Source organism: Parasteatoda tepidariorum, chromosome 4 (assembly GCF_043381705.1).
Source record: "Parasteatoda tepidariorum isolate YZ-2023 chromosome 4, CAS_Ptep_4.0, whole genome shotgun sequence".
NCBI lineage: Eukaryota > Metazoa > Arthropoda > Arachnida > Araneae > Theridiidae > Parasteatoda > Parasteatoda tepidariorum.
In genome coordinates this window covers 69,856,408-69,874,065 of record NC_092207.1, presented here as the reverse complement: position 1 = coordinate 69,874,065, position 17,658 = coordinate 69,856,408, and the positions used below count along the sequence as shown (strand labels likewise).

At 28.3% G+C, this 17,658-nt stretch overlaps 1 protein-coding gene across 10 annotated transcripts in view; it reads right to left on the bottom strand.

Moving 5' to 3' along the window:
- Positions 1 to 3,069: 3,069 nt before the first annotated feature.
- LOC107437061 (regulatory particle non-ATPase 3) overlaps positions 3,070 to 17,658 on the bottom strand; it is a 32,785-nt gene continuing 18,196 nt past the window's right edge. For 5 of the 10 annotated variants that reach the window (XM_016048940.3, XM_016048944.4, XM_071180005.1 and 2 more), the window contains exons 9-12: positions 16,136 to 16,359; positions 12,575 to 12,730; positions 8,545 to 8,595; positions 3,070 to 3,301 (exon numbers count right to left, since the gene is read on the bottom strand). In XM_016048940.3, the coding sequence (XP_015904426.2) occupies positions 3,224 to 3,301; positions 8,545 to 8,595; positions 12,575 to 12,730; positions 16,136 to 16,359 (509 nt within the window). In that variant the 3' untranslated portion in view covers positions 3,070 to 3,223. Of the gene's footprint in view, positions 3,302 to 5,181; positions 5,347 to 8,544; positions 8,596 to 12,574; positions 12,731 to 16,135; positions 16,360 to 17,658 lie in introns of those variants that run through there. The other 5 variants (XM_071180008.1, XM_016048943.3, XM_071180009.1 and 2 more) reach the window with 1 other exon arrangement.

Sequence of the window (17,658 nt, the reverse complement as noted above, 5' to 3'; positions counted from 1 at the left end):
TCCCCTCATATATTAAAACAGGTTTAGATACATAATAAATCTGCTTTTCTCAAAAGTGATTTGTTAGATTTTTAGAACATTTTTGATTTTTTTTCCTTGCTTAAATGCTAATTTGCGATTACCAATCCTTATACTTTAACATTTTCACTGACAAATTCAGACTGGTGATAATAGTCCTCAAGAGGATGAAAATTTATCATAAAACATGAGGTCGCAAACCATAGGTTCGAACATGGTGAAAACCCTAGCAGGTTTTGACAAAACACTAGAAAATAAAAAACTTGTTAAACAAAAAGATTTGGTTAATACGAGTTGTTTCAAGCTCCATCCGCTGACGTCATTGCAGTCTACAATAACGTGAAATTGATTCCTGGAAGAACTTGAAAATGCTAGGTGTGCAAGTGATAAAATGACGACAATCCGCACCTAAGATCCTCTACAGACTTACAACTTTCGTATCCTATAGATTCATAACCTACGAGTTTTTCACCCTCTAAACGTGATTTGTGCCATCATCTTCTATGATAAGCTTTCCATCTCTTGATGTTTTTTATTTTCTTTTTTTATCACCTCCTTTAATTGGCCAGTCGAACTATGCCTGAGCGCAAAATAAGAAAAAGAACACCCTGAATAACTTCTTCAAACATGATTGGATATTCATGAACAAAAAGCGCCGATTATAATGGCTCAACAGGGCGACGTCAAATATGCTAGTAATTTTGTACTATTTATTAAGAGGAACTATTTGGACCATTTTCTCCAGATTTTGGCTACCACACACGTCTTTGATGACCAAAAATCCAAATAGGTCATCAAAACTTAATGGTTAGCCCTAATTAATTAGTACATTTTATGTTTTCCTTTTGAATCATTAGAATTGGCACTTTATTTGTTAATAAACTTTTGTAACTCCCTCAAAGTCCGAGCAGGCTGCCTCAACGTGGCGAGGGAGTGACCCTGGTCGGAGTGGGTGAAGTACGTCGGGAGTTTTACGTAGAGCCACCAAAGGCGTGAAGGCCACTCCAATATGCCCAGCTAAAGTCTGCAGGCTCCCATTACCCCACCATGAATAGGTTAATAGTAACATAACTAATAGTAATATAACTTGATAATCTTTTTTTTGCGTAGTGAACAAAATGGAGTGAAGGAGGTGACCTCAAATTGGTAAAATGTTGTTAGTGCAAACGATATTTTAAGAAACGTAATCAGACACAAAAAAATACTTTCTTATAAAATTACCCTTTCTTGGCTGATTATGAATCCTGATCTCCTTGATATAGGCAATCTGGAATATAGGGTCCTAATAGTTTGGTCAGGAAAGCTGTCGAAAGTTTGGATCCATTTATAATATTTGGACTTTTACACAAAAATTCGTTTATCCTAAGATAATTATTTATTATTGTTCACATTTAATAATAGTAAGAGTTACAAACTTAAACCTATTTTAAAGAATGTGATTTTACACGGTAAGACAAAATTTGTACAAATGCGGTCAATAGTGAGAAATCGAATTTTAAAAAGGTCACTAAAATTCGATTTCTCAGGAACTATTTCACCAATTTTGTATTTTGCCATATAAAATTTTTCCGAATATTATGAAACAAAAAATGATTTTTTTTTTTATGTGGAATTATCCTTCAGAGAGGGTAAAATTTTTAAAATCCCTTTGTTCACCGGTAAGAACTAATGAAACGATTACTCCTATATTTATGGTATCAGGATTCATAATCTGTAAAAAAAAAAAAAGGTCACCCCCTCGAACCATTAAGATTGAGTCCTAGTACTTAAAGATCCCAACCATTACATTATAAGTTTCTATTATTTCGTTTTTGTACTGTACATAATCATATACTGTGTATGTTTCACATATTCATCATTGTGTACGGTACTCTGAAGTAGATTTTATTTTATAACTGTCGTTAAACAGTCAATTCAATTTTGAGTTTATGACTGCCAAAATTCAACTCAGCCTTGTCATTTTGAACTCCTGGATCAAGTAATAGGAAAAATTTACCTTCGCGGAGAACTTATTGACGGAATTAACCTGCATTGCATGGCGAGGAAAACCACAAAAAATTCCCACATTTAGCCAGATAGCAAGGGGACTCTAACCCATGATCCGCCTACCACTGAGGTTATTTTTCGCACTGTGGTGGGTGCGGAATTCGTATCAACCAGGCATCGCTTAGATTCCTCATGAGGAGACGAGTGCTCAATCCCCTGAGCCATCAAGGTTCTTCTGAAGTAGATTTGGAATTTGACCTCATGTCTTTAGCAAGGTTAGTGTGAATAATCTCAGTAGATCTCCATATCAAGGGTCTGTTTAGAAGAAATTTGGGTCCGTTGACGGACCCTTCACAAAATATTTTAAACTAAAAACGGACCCTTCAGAAAATAATTTCTCTTTGAATCGGATCCTTCACAAATTCGTGTATCTTCAGTACTGCTTTGATAATCGAATAACTCCTTCCCATGGAGGGGGGAGAAAGACAGATGTAAACGAACTAAGTTTCGTCTTCGGCAGACGCTTCTTCCTTTATTCGTTCGAAATGAATATTCTGCGTTCAGCAGTATAAGCTAAATACCAAATATTTGTATGTTGCATCTCTAATTTAGTAACAGTAATTGCTGTTTACCTTTTAAAATGTAAATTTTTTTTAAAATTATAATTTTACAGTGTTGAACATAATCTTGTATCTCTTTACAATTTAAAAACTCCTTGAAAAGGTTTTTTGCAATAACAGGACAATTTGCACAAAGCAGGACCCTGGCTGAAAGAATGTGACCTAACGCTTATTTTATATTCACAAACTACGAGTAATTTCTTCACAATTTTACAAAAACGGACCTTTCACAAAATGTCTGGACAGACCCCTGCATCTAAAAGCCATATCTACTTCAGCGTACTGTACTGAAATTACATCACACGGGATACAACCCCGCAACTATTAATAAATCCTACACAAATCAAAAAAGAAAAATATGCAACTCAATTTATTAAAAATGATTATAATAAGCAAATAATACACATTGAAAAATGAATAGAGGAAGGAAATAATAAATAAGAAGTTTTATAGAAAATTTTATTTTCAAGCTAGTCAGCTAATAGCCTCTACTAATGTTAAATATATATATATGTTAGGACATTCAGTAGGTGAATAAAGTTCAAACATGATGATAATATGTTTCTCATGAATAAAAATTATACAGATTTGTTATAAAGTTAAGGAAATCCATCGTCTTCTTCATCTGTCATTTCTTTAGCATATTCTATGTCTTGTTTCTCTCTTTCTCTGCGCTCCTGTAAAATGAGAAGTTAGTAAAAATCATATTTGGCGCTGTATTTGTTGTTCCTATAACTTTATCAATGGAAGCAAATGTAACAAGTAGCATTTTCTGTCATCCCACTATTTTTTGCAAAATTTTGAATTAACTAAGATTTGTTTAGATAGTTAGAGGTGTGGAAACAGGCGGGTTAAAATTTGTATATGACCCTCTAAAATTTACAGATGATTGTGGTTTGTAGCGCAGCTAGCCTCTGATAGATTGGTACTAACTTGTCTCAAAGTAAAGGCAGTTTGTGTACAATATTGACCACATTGCTATTATCATGTGAATGGCCAAGAAATATACAGCCTTAGCTTACATGGCTTCCCTGGCTCACAATGGGCTGTTTTCTGATAGCTTTACTTTAATATTATAATTGAATTTAGAATATATTTATCAGAACTAATATCAAGCTTATATTCTTGAAATGAAAAAAATCTCAAAATAGAACAAAACTAAAGTTTTGCCTAAAAAGTGTTAACATGTTTTTTATTATTTAAAAAACTTGCACAGATAAGTGAGCTTTTAAATTATGTCACTTTTTGGAAAAAGTAATGGCATTTCCTTTGAAATAAAGAGGTTTATAGTTTCTGAGGAAAATGATAGTAAACAGGAGTGTACTTATTTTTAACAAAAAGCTGCTAGAAAACATCTAGAGTTTTCAATGCTCTTAATTAAGAATTTATATATTTTTCCCATCTTTCAAATGAGCCATTTTGTTCTAATGCTCAAGAAATCAGCTAAAAAAGGAAAGCGTAATTAAAAATGATTTCAAAAAATAATCTAGAAATATGTTTAACTGTTAATAAACTTTATCAGATATTTACAGAAATACAAATTTATCACCAGAATTCGAAAAGCAAAATAAAATTCTGTGACTATTAATTTTAAACAGTCATTATTATTATTATATATATATATTTTTTTTTTGCAAAATCGACTGGGGTAGATTTGTCAAAAAAGCTGTACAGACATGAGATAGGGCGAAATTGTTTTATTTCCTTAACATTTAGATCACTTATTTTACTCACAGATAAGTTCATAGAAGTGGTATAAAAAAAAAAGCACTATTAATATCTTGTCAAAATTCCAGTGCCTCCAATTTAACTGTTCAGATATTGACAAAGCATCTGTTTGAAATTCTTGTGAAATTAAACATCAATGAAAGATCAACTATTACTCTTAATACTCTGATTGCTGTATTAACTGTTTAGTTGAGGCACATTATGGTATATATGTTCAATTGTTTAACATGCACCATTAAGTGCTAAATTTGAATAATATTCGAAAATCAATGTGATCATAGATTAAAAAACATTACTGACTGAATAATTCAAAACAAAACGCCATGTGATTGCCAGAAGATAGAGTAACAATATTGAAACTCCAATTAAGATGCCAGAAAATCATCGAAAGTTTGTTCAGACTATGTCCCTCAATTAAATTTTAAAAAATTAAGAGCATAAGCAATGTAGTTACCTACATTAATGATGCCCTTATAAAATGACATTTTATTTTGTGTACTATAGTAGCACAAATATATTTTTTTCTATACTTTCCTAGATGCCTGGACGTAAAATTTCTTCACTATTCTATAGATGTCAATGAAAAATCGTTAGAGAAATTATGGAAACAATATTTCAAAATACTTTAATTCCATACCAAACAATTAGCAGGTTACAATAACTTATTAACCACTAATGAGTAAAGAAATTAATGGTTAAAAAACAGGTTGTTTTTTTTTAAAGAGAATTCTAAAACAATACGAATTCATAACTAATGCATAAAAATTTGTTTCCATAAAAAGAACAGGGGAAAAAATAACAAAGCCAAGTAAAGTAACAAAACTGTGACTATGCTATTTAACAAAGCTTTATTTACAAAATATGGAACATTTAATTTAAAAAACAAATTGCAAGTAAACAGGAAACTAATTAAAACAATTGCAAGCTTGAAAAACAAAGTCCATCACTTTCAGTAAAAAAATCTTTTTCTCCACCTTATAATAGTTGGTTTTTTCTAAAAAGGATTCAATTTAAAAAGCAATTGAAATGGAACATAATAAAAATAAGCTGAAATAAATCCTATCAAAATACATAAATAAAGCACAAAATTAAATGCACATTTCATAAGAAACTTTTTTATAATCCAGGACTAGATCTTTTAATTTTTTCTGCAGTCACAAAGTAATAAAATAAGATACATTTTTATATCTTTTTCAGTTTATTTATAAGCAAATTTTTATTTGCACATAAACATAAACTGAATGGTAAAAGGTTACTTTGTACCCTCAATTTAATTGCATGAATAAAGAATACTATGATTATTATTGAAATATACTAGATATATTAAATGCTTTTTATTTTGATGATACAATTTTTTACATAAACTCACGATAAACTTGTTAACCCTAGCAAGTTTTAAAAAAATAAGGACATTTTGGAATAATATACAATTAGCAGACTACTTTAAAAAGAGGCAAATGACAAACTAAAAAAGAAAGGGAAAAAAAGTATAATTTGCCCTGTTTAAGTATAACAAATGCAAATTTTATCACAAAGAATAATAAACTACAATGTTTTTTATTTTAGAATTACTTTTTCAAAACACAAACTTTGAAGTTTCCAACAAATTTACCTTAATGGAACACTGAAGAACTGATAATAATTTGAGATAAACATGTAGAAATTTTTTTTAGTACTGTTACAATCGAAAACCTATTCAGTTAATTATCCCAATATTTATATAAACTGTGTAACAAGATCAAAAACTCATTATTCAATTCATTTTAAAGTAGAGCTTTAATTATCTTGAAATATCTAGATTAACATTTTTGTTGAAAGCTAATCTGTTGGATGATTCCCCCAATTCATCACCCAATACTGTATTGTTCATTTTAATTGATTATTTTTAAAATCAGGAGAAAAGTCAATAATTGTGAAACTACAAAACTCAACCCCTAAGATTCGACACTGCATTTTCTAAAAATAATAAGTATGTGTATAACACTGAATTTATCATAAAAATTTTATGATGTAAAATTGCTAAGTTTCTTTTTTAAAAAATGACAATTCACAAAAAGTTTAGGACAATGATTCTGGCAGGTTTTTTAACAAGCATTATTCATTAAAATAAGAAGATGAAAGAAAAATTCAAATATTTCAACCAATATTCAAATCAATATTTTAAAATATGTATTTGTAGAAAATGAAGTGTGTTAAACGCATATGCATATAAAAATCAGAAATATGACAAATACGAACCTTGGAAACAAAGCTCTTAAAATTAGAGATTCTTTTTATTAACTGAATGACTTAAAAAAAAAACTTTTTAACAGAAGATTAGCAATTATTGCTGTACAGAAAAAAACTGAAAAAATAAGTTAAGAAATAATAATTAAAACATTAGTTTTAAAAAATTTGATCTTTTTAACAGCAAATATTGTTCTATAGAAGAAAAAAAAAATAAGTAAAATAATTAGATCATAAGAAAATGTAAATATTAATAATACCAAATATTCTGTCATGGAAAAGCAAACTGAAAACTACTTTTTACAATATTGGCGAATGAAATATATAGTTAGGATTTATAATGAGCAGCTACCAAAGATAATTTTTTTTGTGAACCAATCTGATAAGCCGATCTAGCTTTTGTTATCTGATATGAAATCTGGTGGAGTTTTCCTTAGCTGTAAAATTTGACTTATGCTCTTCAGATTCAGAATGCCTTTTTATAACATTAAAACAAACTTTTATAACTAAAAAAACTTTTTTAAATATTGACAGGGATCATATTGCACACCAGAAAGGTCAAATTACTTCCATATAGAATTTATTTTATATTTTTGGTGCTCTTTTATATTTATTGGATCCTGAATTGCCCTGGATATTTTGATTTTAATTGTTGCTTTATATACCTATTTTTCAATTTATTACTTTTCAAATTAATTTTATTGTATTTTGGCTATCAATACATTTTCTAATTATTTTTAACCATTAAACCATCATCTTTCAAAGAGTTCTTTTCATGCTTTTGGACTTCAGTTGTCTTTATTGTAACGAAATCATCTGTACTCTAATGTTGTTGTTATTTTTTTTGTAACTGTATTTATTGTGGTTGTCAAATTGTATTGTATTGCATTGTAACAGTCGAGTGCCCATATCCTTGGGCGGGAGAACTAACCAAACTCTACTTTCATATAGAATACTCCAATCAGACACAATACGCTCATTAGAATCAGTCATATTAAGTCATTGTTAAAATTTTACATTTTCAAATTTCATAAAAAAAATATGTTCAAAAGTTTTGAATGTTCAAAATATCATTATCAATTAAATCAGCAAATGTTTATCTTTAACTTTTAAACAAAACATTTAAAAATAAAATGAACAAAAAAAAGAGCACTTGACATAATGATTTTGACTTAAATGAGTCAGTATTGGAAAAAACATCACCAGTTGGTAAAAAACCAGGCTTTAAATTCATACCTCAGCTGAATTCTGTTTAGCTTATAGCTCTCTCTTTGGCAAACTGTCTTTTACATGACATGATAAATGAGTTTTTAACCTACCGATTTGATTTTTAAAAAAAAATTCTTCAAATAAAAATTTTTTCCGAAAATTACTTAAGAAAATACAAAAGTAATGTAAAATAATACATATGTATAAAACAATTTACATACATATGAATAAATTAAAACATATGCATAAAACAATTTACTAATCGAACAATCAGAATTTGAAGATTCATAATCGATTTAGATAACCGAAAGATTTTCGAGGTGTTACTGTTTATACAACTTAGCGTTGTTACTAGATTTTTAACTCCCTATTTGACTTCAAAAAAAAAGTTCAGATAAAATTTTTCCCCAAATTTATTTAAAAAAGAAAAAGTTATTTCCTAAGTACATGAAAGTTTTTAACTAAAAAAAATATTTTTCTTTTTAGAGAACATAGTTTACATACACATTTTTGAAAGTTTTCCAAAAGACAAAAATAGATACAACTGACTTACATAAGAGTTGAGGCTTGACAAATTAGATTAGGGGTTATAACCACAATTTTTATATCACGCAATACATATAAACTAATATATATGTATAAAACAATTTACTAATCAGAATTTAAAATTCTTAGTTAAATTGATTAAATATATACTATGACCTTAAACAAAATCAGTATTAGAGCTATAATAAAATGATTCCAAACAAATACTTACTTCTGCAGTTTCAAGATCTTTATGAAATGATTTAGGAGGAAATCTCATAGTCTAGAGAAGAAAAAAAAAATTATAAATACATAAAATTTCTAATAAAAAAGCTTAGTAAAATAATTATTTTCATTAATTTTCTTTTTATAAAGATAAATATTTTATTTATGTGTGAATTTAAATAAAACAGAAAAATCTAAAACACCAGTTTTTCTGCCTATTTTTAATAACAATGAATTTCATTTTATAGGTAATTAAAGAGTTTATTGTGAGAATTAATTATTCCTGTCACTTATTTAATTTCAATACTTTTCATCTTTTTGAAAAATGAATCTATGTGGAAGAAATCTATTATTTAATTTTAACTTCTGCTTTTACATTTAAAATAAATTCTGCCGACTTTAAATAGTCTTCACACATTTTAGCCATGTAACTATAGTGACCAATCATATTTTTTTAAATTTTCATTAAATCAAAAGTAAAGCGTTAATTGTATATTCCTGACATCATTACCTATGCCTTAAGAAGTGTTATTAATTCACTCTTTCTTTTAGTTGAGATTTAAACATTTATGTCGATTTCACACAAAGGCTTTGCTTTCATATGCATGGTCAATGTAACACCACACACACCATATGTTTATAAATTATGTAATTCATATTTAACTGCGCTAAAAATTCTTAATTGAAGTCTTATCTTTGGAAATAAATTTTTTCTCCCCATAATTTTCAGACTTACTTTACACAAAAGAGCATTAAGTAAATTTTATATATTATATATTGATTTCGTTAAATTTTTGGGATCTACAGTGCTCAAAATAAAAAAATGAACCATCCTGAATAACCTTTGATCTAATAACTGTATCTTCACATGCTAGGACTCAATCTTAATGGCTCGAGGGGGTGACCTCAAATATGCTAATTAATAAGTGCAGACAATATTTTCAGTTATGAAATCAGACACAAAAACGTACTTTCTCGGACTAAGCACTTTTTTTTCAATGAATTCAGATNACATCATTACCTATGCCTTAAGAAGTGTTAATAATTCACTCTTTCTTTTACTTGAGATTTAAACATTTATGTCAATTTCACACAAAGGCTTTGCTTTCATATGCATGGTCAATGTTACACCACACACACTATATGTTTATAAATTATGTAATTTATATTTAACTGCGTTAAAAATTCTTAATTGAAGTCTTATCTTTGGAAATAAATTTTTTCTCCCCATAATTTTCAGACTTACTTTACACAAAAGAGCATTAAGTAAATTTTATATATTATATATTGATTTCGTTAAATTTTTGGGATCTACAGTGCTCAAAATAAAAAAATGAACCATCCTGAATAACCTTTGATCTAATAACTGTATCTTCACATGCTAGGACTCAATCTTAATGGCTCGAGGGGGTGACCTCAAATATGCTAATTAAAAAGTGCAGACAATATTTTCAGTTATGAAATCAGACACAAAAACGTACTTTCTCAGACTAAGCACTTTTTTTTCAATGAATTGAGATTTCCGACCCCCAAAATATAGGGGGTAGCTGCAATCTGGGTAATAGGGTTCCCATAGATTGGTCGAAGAGCAGCCCTCAGTTTAGACCAGGGGTTTCCAACTTACATGAGGCCAGGGACCGCAATTAAAAACACCAATCAAATAGCAAGCCGCAACTTTTACAAAATTTTTTATATGACTATTTTATGTGTGAAGGAACATACTGTCAGATTTTTATCAAGATGCATAAAACAAAAGCATTGAATTAGAAATTAAAATAAGAAGTAGATTTTTAAAAATACTTAATTGCATATTAAGAAATTCTGGCTACAGTAATTTTAATGTGCACCTATGTATTAAACAATTAATGTGCAACAAATATCAAATTGTTAAGATATAAAACTTGATATTAAAACTTGCATAGTAGCACACAAAATGTTCAATGAGAGAATTGAGGTTTGTCTGCTGCAACTACCAAAGAATGGATATCCACCTCAAGTTCAGTTGTTAAGAGTCTCAAGAGAAGAGTCAGTAAGACGGTTTCTATTGTTATTCTTTATAAATTTCATTGATGAAAATACACTTTCGCACAAGTATGTACTTCCAAATATTGGTGTGAATTTTTGGCCAAATTCTCACAGAATGGGGAATCTCTCTTTATCTAACAATTTAAAGAAATCAGCTCCTTTCTCCTCCCTCATTTGCAAAAATACATCTGCTTGAAGTTCACACAGTTCCAGTTGAAGATAAGTTGGCTGATCCTCAATTTTAGCTCGAAGATAGATATTAGATTTTTGTACGAAAATTATCTGCAAAAAATGACAACTAATATATTTTAGTTTGCGGGCCGAATGCGGTCTGCCAGTTGGTAACCACTGGTTTAGGGTTTAGTCCCTTTACTATTAATATTACTTTTTACGTACTTCGCCACATTGAGAACTTTTTAAGTGGATTGAATAATTTTTGCAAAAAATAAATAGTATATATTTATTTATTTTTTAATAATAGGCGAGAAAAAAATTTGAATTGTAAGGTATACATTTTCTTATATCATTTTAAAGTATTTAACATCATGTCAAAATACAAAATATTTGGGCAAAATTGGGTGAATAGTTCCTCAAAAATCAAATTTTAAATATACAGCTTTTTTAAACTTAGATTTCTCAGGAACTATTCAACCGGTTTTGCTCAAATTTTGCATTTTGTGATGTAAAATTATACATTTTAAAATGATGTAAAAATTTTTATACCTTATAATTCTAAATTTTTCAATTAATATTTAATAAAAAAAAGTAATTAAAATTTACTATTTGCACGGAATCATATTTGAATAAATGAATTCTATAACTGTGTGCAAAAATTTTTCAAGTCGCTTAAAAAATTAAAAATTTCAATTCGCTATTTAATTCAACACAGCAGTCATTTTAGCACTAATCAATTTATTTAAAAATTATATTTTTTATTGATATTGAATGCATATATTTGGAGACCTATTCACCAATGTCAAGCTTTAAAGTAAAAAAAAAAATAATAATAATAAATAAAGGTTTCTTTTTTTCATGCTTTCTTAAAATTTATCTTTAATTTTATTCCAGGTTGCCTACTTTGAGATTAAGTATCTGTTAATTCAAAACTAAATGAATTTATTTGCTAAGAATCTGTTGAAAAGCAATAGTAATTAATGATTTGTGTTAGTTTATTAAATGTAAAGCAATAGATGACTTTCAATTTGTAAATATTTAATGCTTAAATTTTATGTTTTCTTAATCAAATCTTCAATTTTCGGATACAGTTACAAATGAAAGTTGGAATTTGAGCAATAGTTCGAACATCAGAAAGGAATGAAAGAATGTTACATGATGTAAGTCCTTGACATTTTGAAAGCGGGTGAATAAGCATTTATAACTAATTTAAGCATTTAAACCAAGAAATCCAGAAACCACATTGGACTAAAATGATACATTAATTCAAATCGATTAAAAGAGGTTTCCAACTCAAAGATAACATGCCTGACAATTTTTAGTTCACTTTTAACATGTGAAAATTTAGCATCGTAAAATCTCAGAATTTTCAAAGCAAACTAAAACATATTGTTTTAGAAAGAATATAAATGATTTTAATACACTTATAATATATATATTAACTTTAATTCAAAGTCATAATTATAGATGTTTGAACTTGTCACACAGACTAAAAACTTCCTTTAATAACTGCAAGAGCCTCGAAACTAAATGAAACAAAACTTTCTAAATAACAAATTTTTCTGCACACAGTAACAGATTTTGTTTTAAAGACACCACAGTATAAAATATAATAAAACTAGAGATGTCTTACACCTGACCACTACCACAATGGGTTCAAGTAGAATTGTTTATATTGTTACAGATTCATTTTGTTATAGAAAAAACAAAAGAATAAAATTTACAAAAATTGTTACAATTGTTATTGTCTACAGTAGAGTTATATGCATTGTCACAGCATCATTTTACTATAGAAAAAACAATTAAAGGAATAAAAATTATAAATACAATAAGAATACCTTGACAGATTTATTGTGAATATCCAGGCAGAAACTTATCCTTTTATGAAAGGCAGCTAAAGGTTCACCAGTACTGTAAACATCCACAGTTTGTTTAGATTGCATATAGCCTTGCGCATGATTTATGGTAGCTTCAATCACACCATCACGGATGGCCTAGAAGAGATAAAATGAGTTTTAAAATCCTATATACTTTTTTTTAACACACTAAAAGATAGAAACAAAGAATTTTTAAAACTTTCTAGCAAAACAAGAACAATAATACTAAGTGAAAAAATAAGAGGCATTTATTACATAAACATGCTTTTAAAAAATCATCTAATTTCTCAGCCAGTACATACCATACAGGAAAGCCGCTTGTGGAAAATTTGAAACTATCGAGGAAAACTTCATAGCATTACTCTAGTGTTCTCCCAACATGTTTTTAGAAGGGTGGCCTGTCTCCCTGCCCTTTGATGAGCTCTCTTTGCCCTTTTTATAAAAATAACCCACCATCCCTTAAAAATACTAACTTTTCATTCATATTTCATTAAAAAAATCTAATTCACTATTTAATATTACCTGTGGTTATAGGTTTATTTGGATTGCTATTACAAATATTTATTTTATTAGTATTATTCTCAACTGGTTAAATTTTTAGAAGTTTCTTTTTCATATTAATGACTTTTTAAGCAATTTTAATCGTTAAATTTTATTTTATATAAATACCTTTAAAAAATCACCCTTAAATATTTATTGTTTCATAATTTTTAGTTTAAATGTTCAAATTATAGAAAAAATCTTTAAAATTGCTTAGCAAAACATAATTTTTTTTAGTTTATACTTTTTTTGAAGAAAAACAATTATGCACAGAGATTATCTCTTAGTATGCTTTTAATTATTATTTATAAACTACAAATTTTTCTCTTATTTTGATAATCAGTGAGTATTATTTTTTGAAATACACACAGAAAATAGCATAAGAGGATAATTTTAAAATTATTGAGGATCAAAACCAGTTATAAAATAATATTACACATTTGATAAATTTTTATGGTGCCTTTCAAAACTCCAAGTGTCCTTTTTTGTTAGGAAGCACCCTGCCCTTTTTTATTTCTAGGGAGAACTGTGTTACTCTAATGAGGTTAATTTATATTAAAAAGAAGAAAAACACTTGAAATTGTATTTGACTTTAAGGGGTCACAGTACCCTTGTAACATTTTTTTAAATAAAAGTATAATCATTCACTTTGTGGATGCTTTACATACTCATTTAACTTATAATCAATAATTTATCTTCAAAAAATAGTCAATCTGCTTAATTTTTTTTTTACATTGTAAAAAATATTGAACAAATTCAAAATTTTTAAATTCCTAAGGCTTTTTTATTTTACACATTTTCCAAATTTTTCTTTTCTTTGTGCTTGCAATATTCATCTTAACAATTTTGTGCATTCATTTGTTGATATATCAATTAGAAAATTTTTAATAGCAAAATCAACGTTCAATGTCTCTTGGCTACAGTTCGTATGGAACAAAACTTCTTTGTTTTTTAATCATTTCCAACGATTTTAAATGATGTGGAATTGCTTACTGAGTCACTTGTAATGTAAGAGTGAGTCACTTGTAATGTAAGAGCAAGTATTTTATTCGTTTGGGAGGAATCTTCTTCCAAGTCCTCATCTTCATACAATTTCGGTTTTTCCACTACATTCTTCGTCTTTCACGTCGAACTCACCGTTTTTAAACTTCTGAAACCACTCCTGACAACTTCTCTCACTTAAAGCAGCCTCACCACATGCTTCTCCAAGCAATCGATATGACTCAGCTTCAAATTTCTTTAAATTAAAGTAGATCAAAAGTTCCTGCAAATGGCACTTACTTGGCACAAAACTTGCTATTTTTGCACGAAAATAATTACGTAACGCAAATACGGAATCAGTAAAAATTTTTGTTACCAAATGAACTAACTTACAATAAGGCTTTTAACACCAGTCAATTTCTACACAACCTGGTAGTGCCATCTTGTGACGAATGGTGGGAAATTAAATGTACACCCATTTAATTCAGTGAAAGAAATCGTGTTTAGGCAAACAATTTTTTCTATCGATAAGAAGGGGGGAAATAAACACTGCAAGATCTTGATAATTACATTAATATGAATTTTTCTGAACAAATCTTGTTATTTTATTAGATTACAGTAATTTTCTTTAGATATGTCACAACTAATCCGGATAATGTTAGCAAAAATATTGATCAACATGTTCGTTGCTTGATCATGGAACATCGCATGATGGAACTCTTTCCGTTGGCTAATTAATTGGCTGGTAGTTTGAAGTGTTTAGTGCCGGCTCTGCACATGAATAAAGAATTTTTAGGTTACGTGTTAATACATGAATTAATATGTTTTTATTATACATTCCTTAGTCTTTGCTAGCTTTCTAAGGTAAAAAGAGAAACAGTTTCAGAAATATCTCTGGAATGCAAGGAACATACCAAAAATCAAATTTTTAAATGTTAACATAAAATATAATAAAATTAAATGTTAACATGTAGTTAGTTTTTAAAAGGACTTTTTTTTAATTAAAATGTTATAAAAGGCTATAATGAAATTGAGAAAATTAGAACTAATGCAACAATTGAAACAATTTGTCGATAAACATCGCTGTTAGTGACAAGAAAAATTGTGATCGAATGGCTTTGCTCAGAAAAACTAATTCGCTGATTTCATAGGACGGGAGTACAAAAGCTAGTGCAATATAAGATCTATTGTTATTAAGTTATAACCAATTAATAAATTTTGGAGAATTTTATTAAGTACTAAAACATTTTGAATAATTTTATCATAAGAAAAAAAAACTATCCCAAAAGCATCGGAACAAACTTGAACAATAATAAATGGAATCAGCCCACAGACTTAAAAAAAACCTGTCGTAAACAAAAGCAGATATCCTAACCCCTTCTTCCACCTCTATAACAATCTTTGCTTTTTTAAAACTGCACAGTCCCATAGTCTCCAAAGAGGTCAAAGGTTTATTCATCCATTTATCAACCATGGGAGAGTTTCATGTAGCATTGCATTCTAATTTAACAGGATTATAATGGAACAAATATTGATGCAAACAAAGTATTGCTAAGTTGATATTTCAACAGTATAGCAATAAACTTCCGTCTAAAAAAAGGAGGCACATAACGGATGGTAAAATAATTTAAATTAATAAAATTAAACAAATTCCAGCTTTTTTTTATAATTTTGCTGATTTTCCCAGGTTTTCACCCAAACTTTCCAGAAGTATAAAAAAAAATTCCCTGATAATTTCAGGTGGGTGGCCATCCTGGCTATATTTTGTCTTGCTATGTAAAAACTACAAGACTTACAAACTTGAAAATACAAAAGTGCGCAGAAAAATGTACAAGTAGTTTCATGAAATTTTTATGAAACTTATATCAGAACTGAAGAACATGACTATTAGTCTTTTTGACTTGTTGAAATTATTTATAAGTAGTTCTAGACAATATTTTTTTAAATTTCAAGTAGAAATGATAACACTCATAAGGGTATAACAAAAATAAAAAGACAAACCTTAGCTACAATGAATTCAACATCTTCAGAGCTTCCTAACGTCAACTTTTGTGCAATCTCTGACAAAGAGATGCGAGAATATGACAGGCTGATCATGCGAATACCCGTTTTTATTACATTATGTCTTAACCTCAGAATGAGAGTATAAGTGTGATCCTTCTGGAATTGAGGGCCTAAGCTCTCCAGAACTTCATTAAACATGTTTAGGTTCCCAGCTTTAACAGCTAAAACAAAAAAATGTAAGTTTCACAAAAGATTCTAATATACTTTTGACAGTATTTATTATAAACATATAACAGTAAACAAAAAACACTTTTCATAAGCTATTAAGCAGTGTTCAAGATCAATTAGTCATTTTCAAAATTTGATTACTTTAATAAATTAAAAAATTTTGCAGTAAGCTACAATAAAAGAATTGAGTTTTAATTAATATAAAATTTTAACACTTCAATACTATTTTATCCATTAACATAAAATATAGTAAAATGAACTTTAAAACTAATTTTAAAAAATTTATAATATGAAGCAATTATAGAGTATAATAAAGAGCTATCTTTTACTTAAAGAACAAATGCAAGAAAAATAAAATAAATCAAGTAGCACAACAGCTAGCAAATTAAAATAATCTGAGAAATTACATTATCCATAAAATACTGAAAAGAAAAATTATAATAACTAAAAGGAAAATTATTGTATAAAATTTTGTAGTGTTGCTACAACTTGCTTGTTATAGCCTGTTCTTATATTCAAATTTTTCTACAGTTTTACGATTTATTTCTCTTGGCTGCACTGCTGTATCAAAACCATGTCTCTTTCTGTCTTGGACAATTCAAATACAACACTAGATAATACAGTTTGAAATGGGCTCCATTAGAAAAGATAAGCATTACTTGTCTGCCGATTTTTAGTCAATGAGAAGGCAGAGGAAGGGAGAAAAGTGGGCCCACATAGATAATATTTTAGTTTTTTTTTCTTTTTTTTTATTATTTTCTCTAAAATACAGCAAAAATGTTTATAATTGAAATCTTTAGTGATCACAGAGGAATAAAAAAGAGTAGGGTGCTTCGTCTCTGAAAGGGGCACTTTGAGTTTTGAAAAGGCACTCATTTAACACCTTATCAAAATTTGAAACATTATGTAGCAACTGCATTTGATCCTAAACAATTTTGAAATGACCCTCTTATACTATTTAATGTGTGTATTTAAAAAAGTAACTCTCACTCATTATCAAAATAAGAGAAAAATTTGTAGTTAAAAAAATATAATTAAAGGCATGCTAAAAGACAATATCTGAGTATAATTTTTCAAAAAAACTAAAAAAAAAGATTAATTGATAAACTTAAAAGCTTTTTTCTATAATTTAAACTGGAAATTATTTAAAAATGAACATCAAAAGGCGCATATTTCAAAGAGAGAAGAATTTAAACAAAAAATTATTGTAATAATAATCAGAATTAAATCCATGAACACAGATAGTTTTACCAATGCGTAATTAATTAAACGGGGAATTTTTTATTAATGCA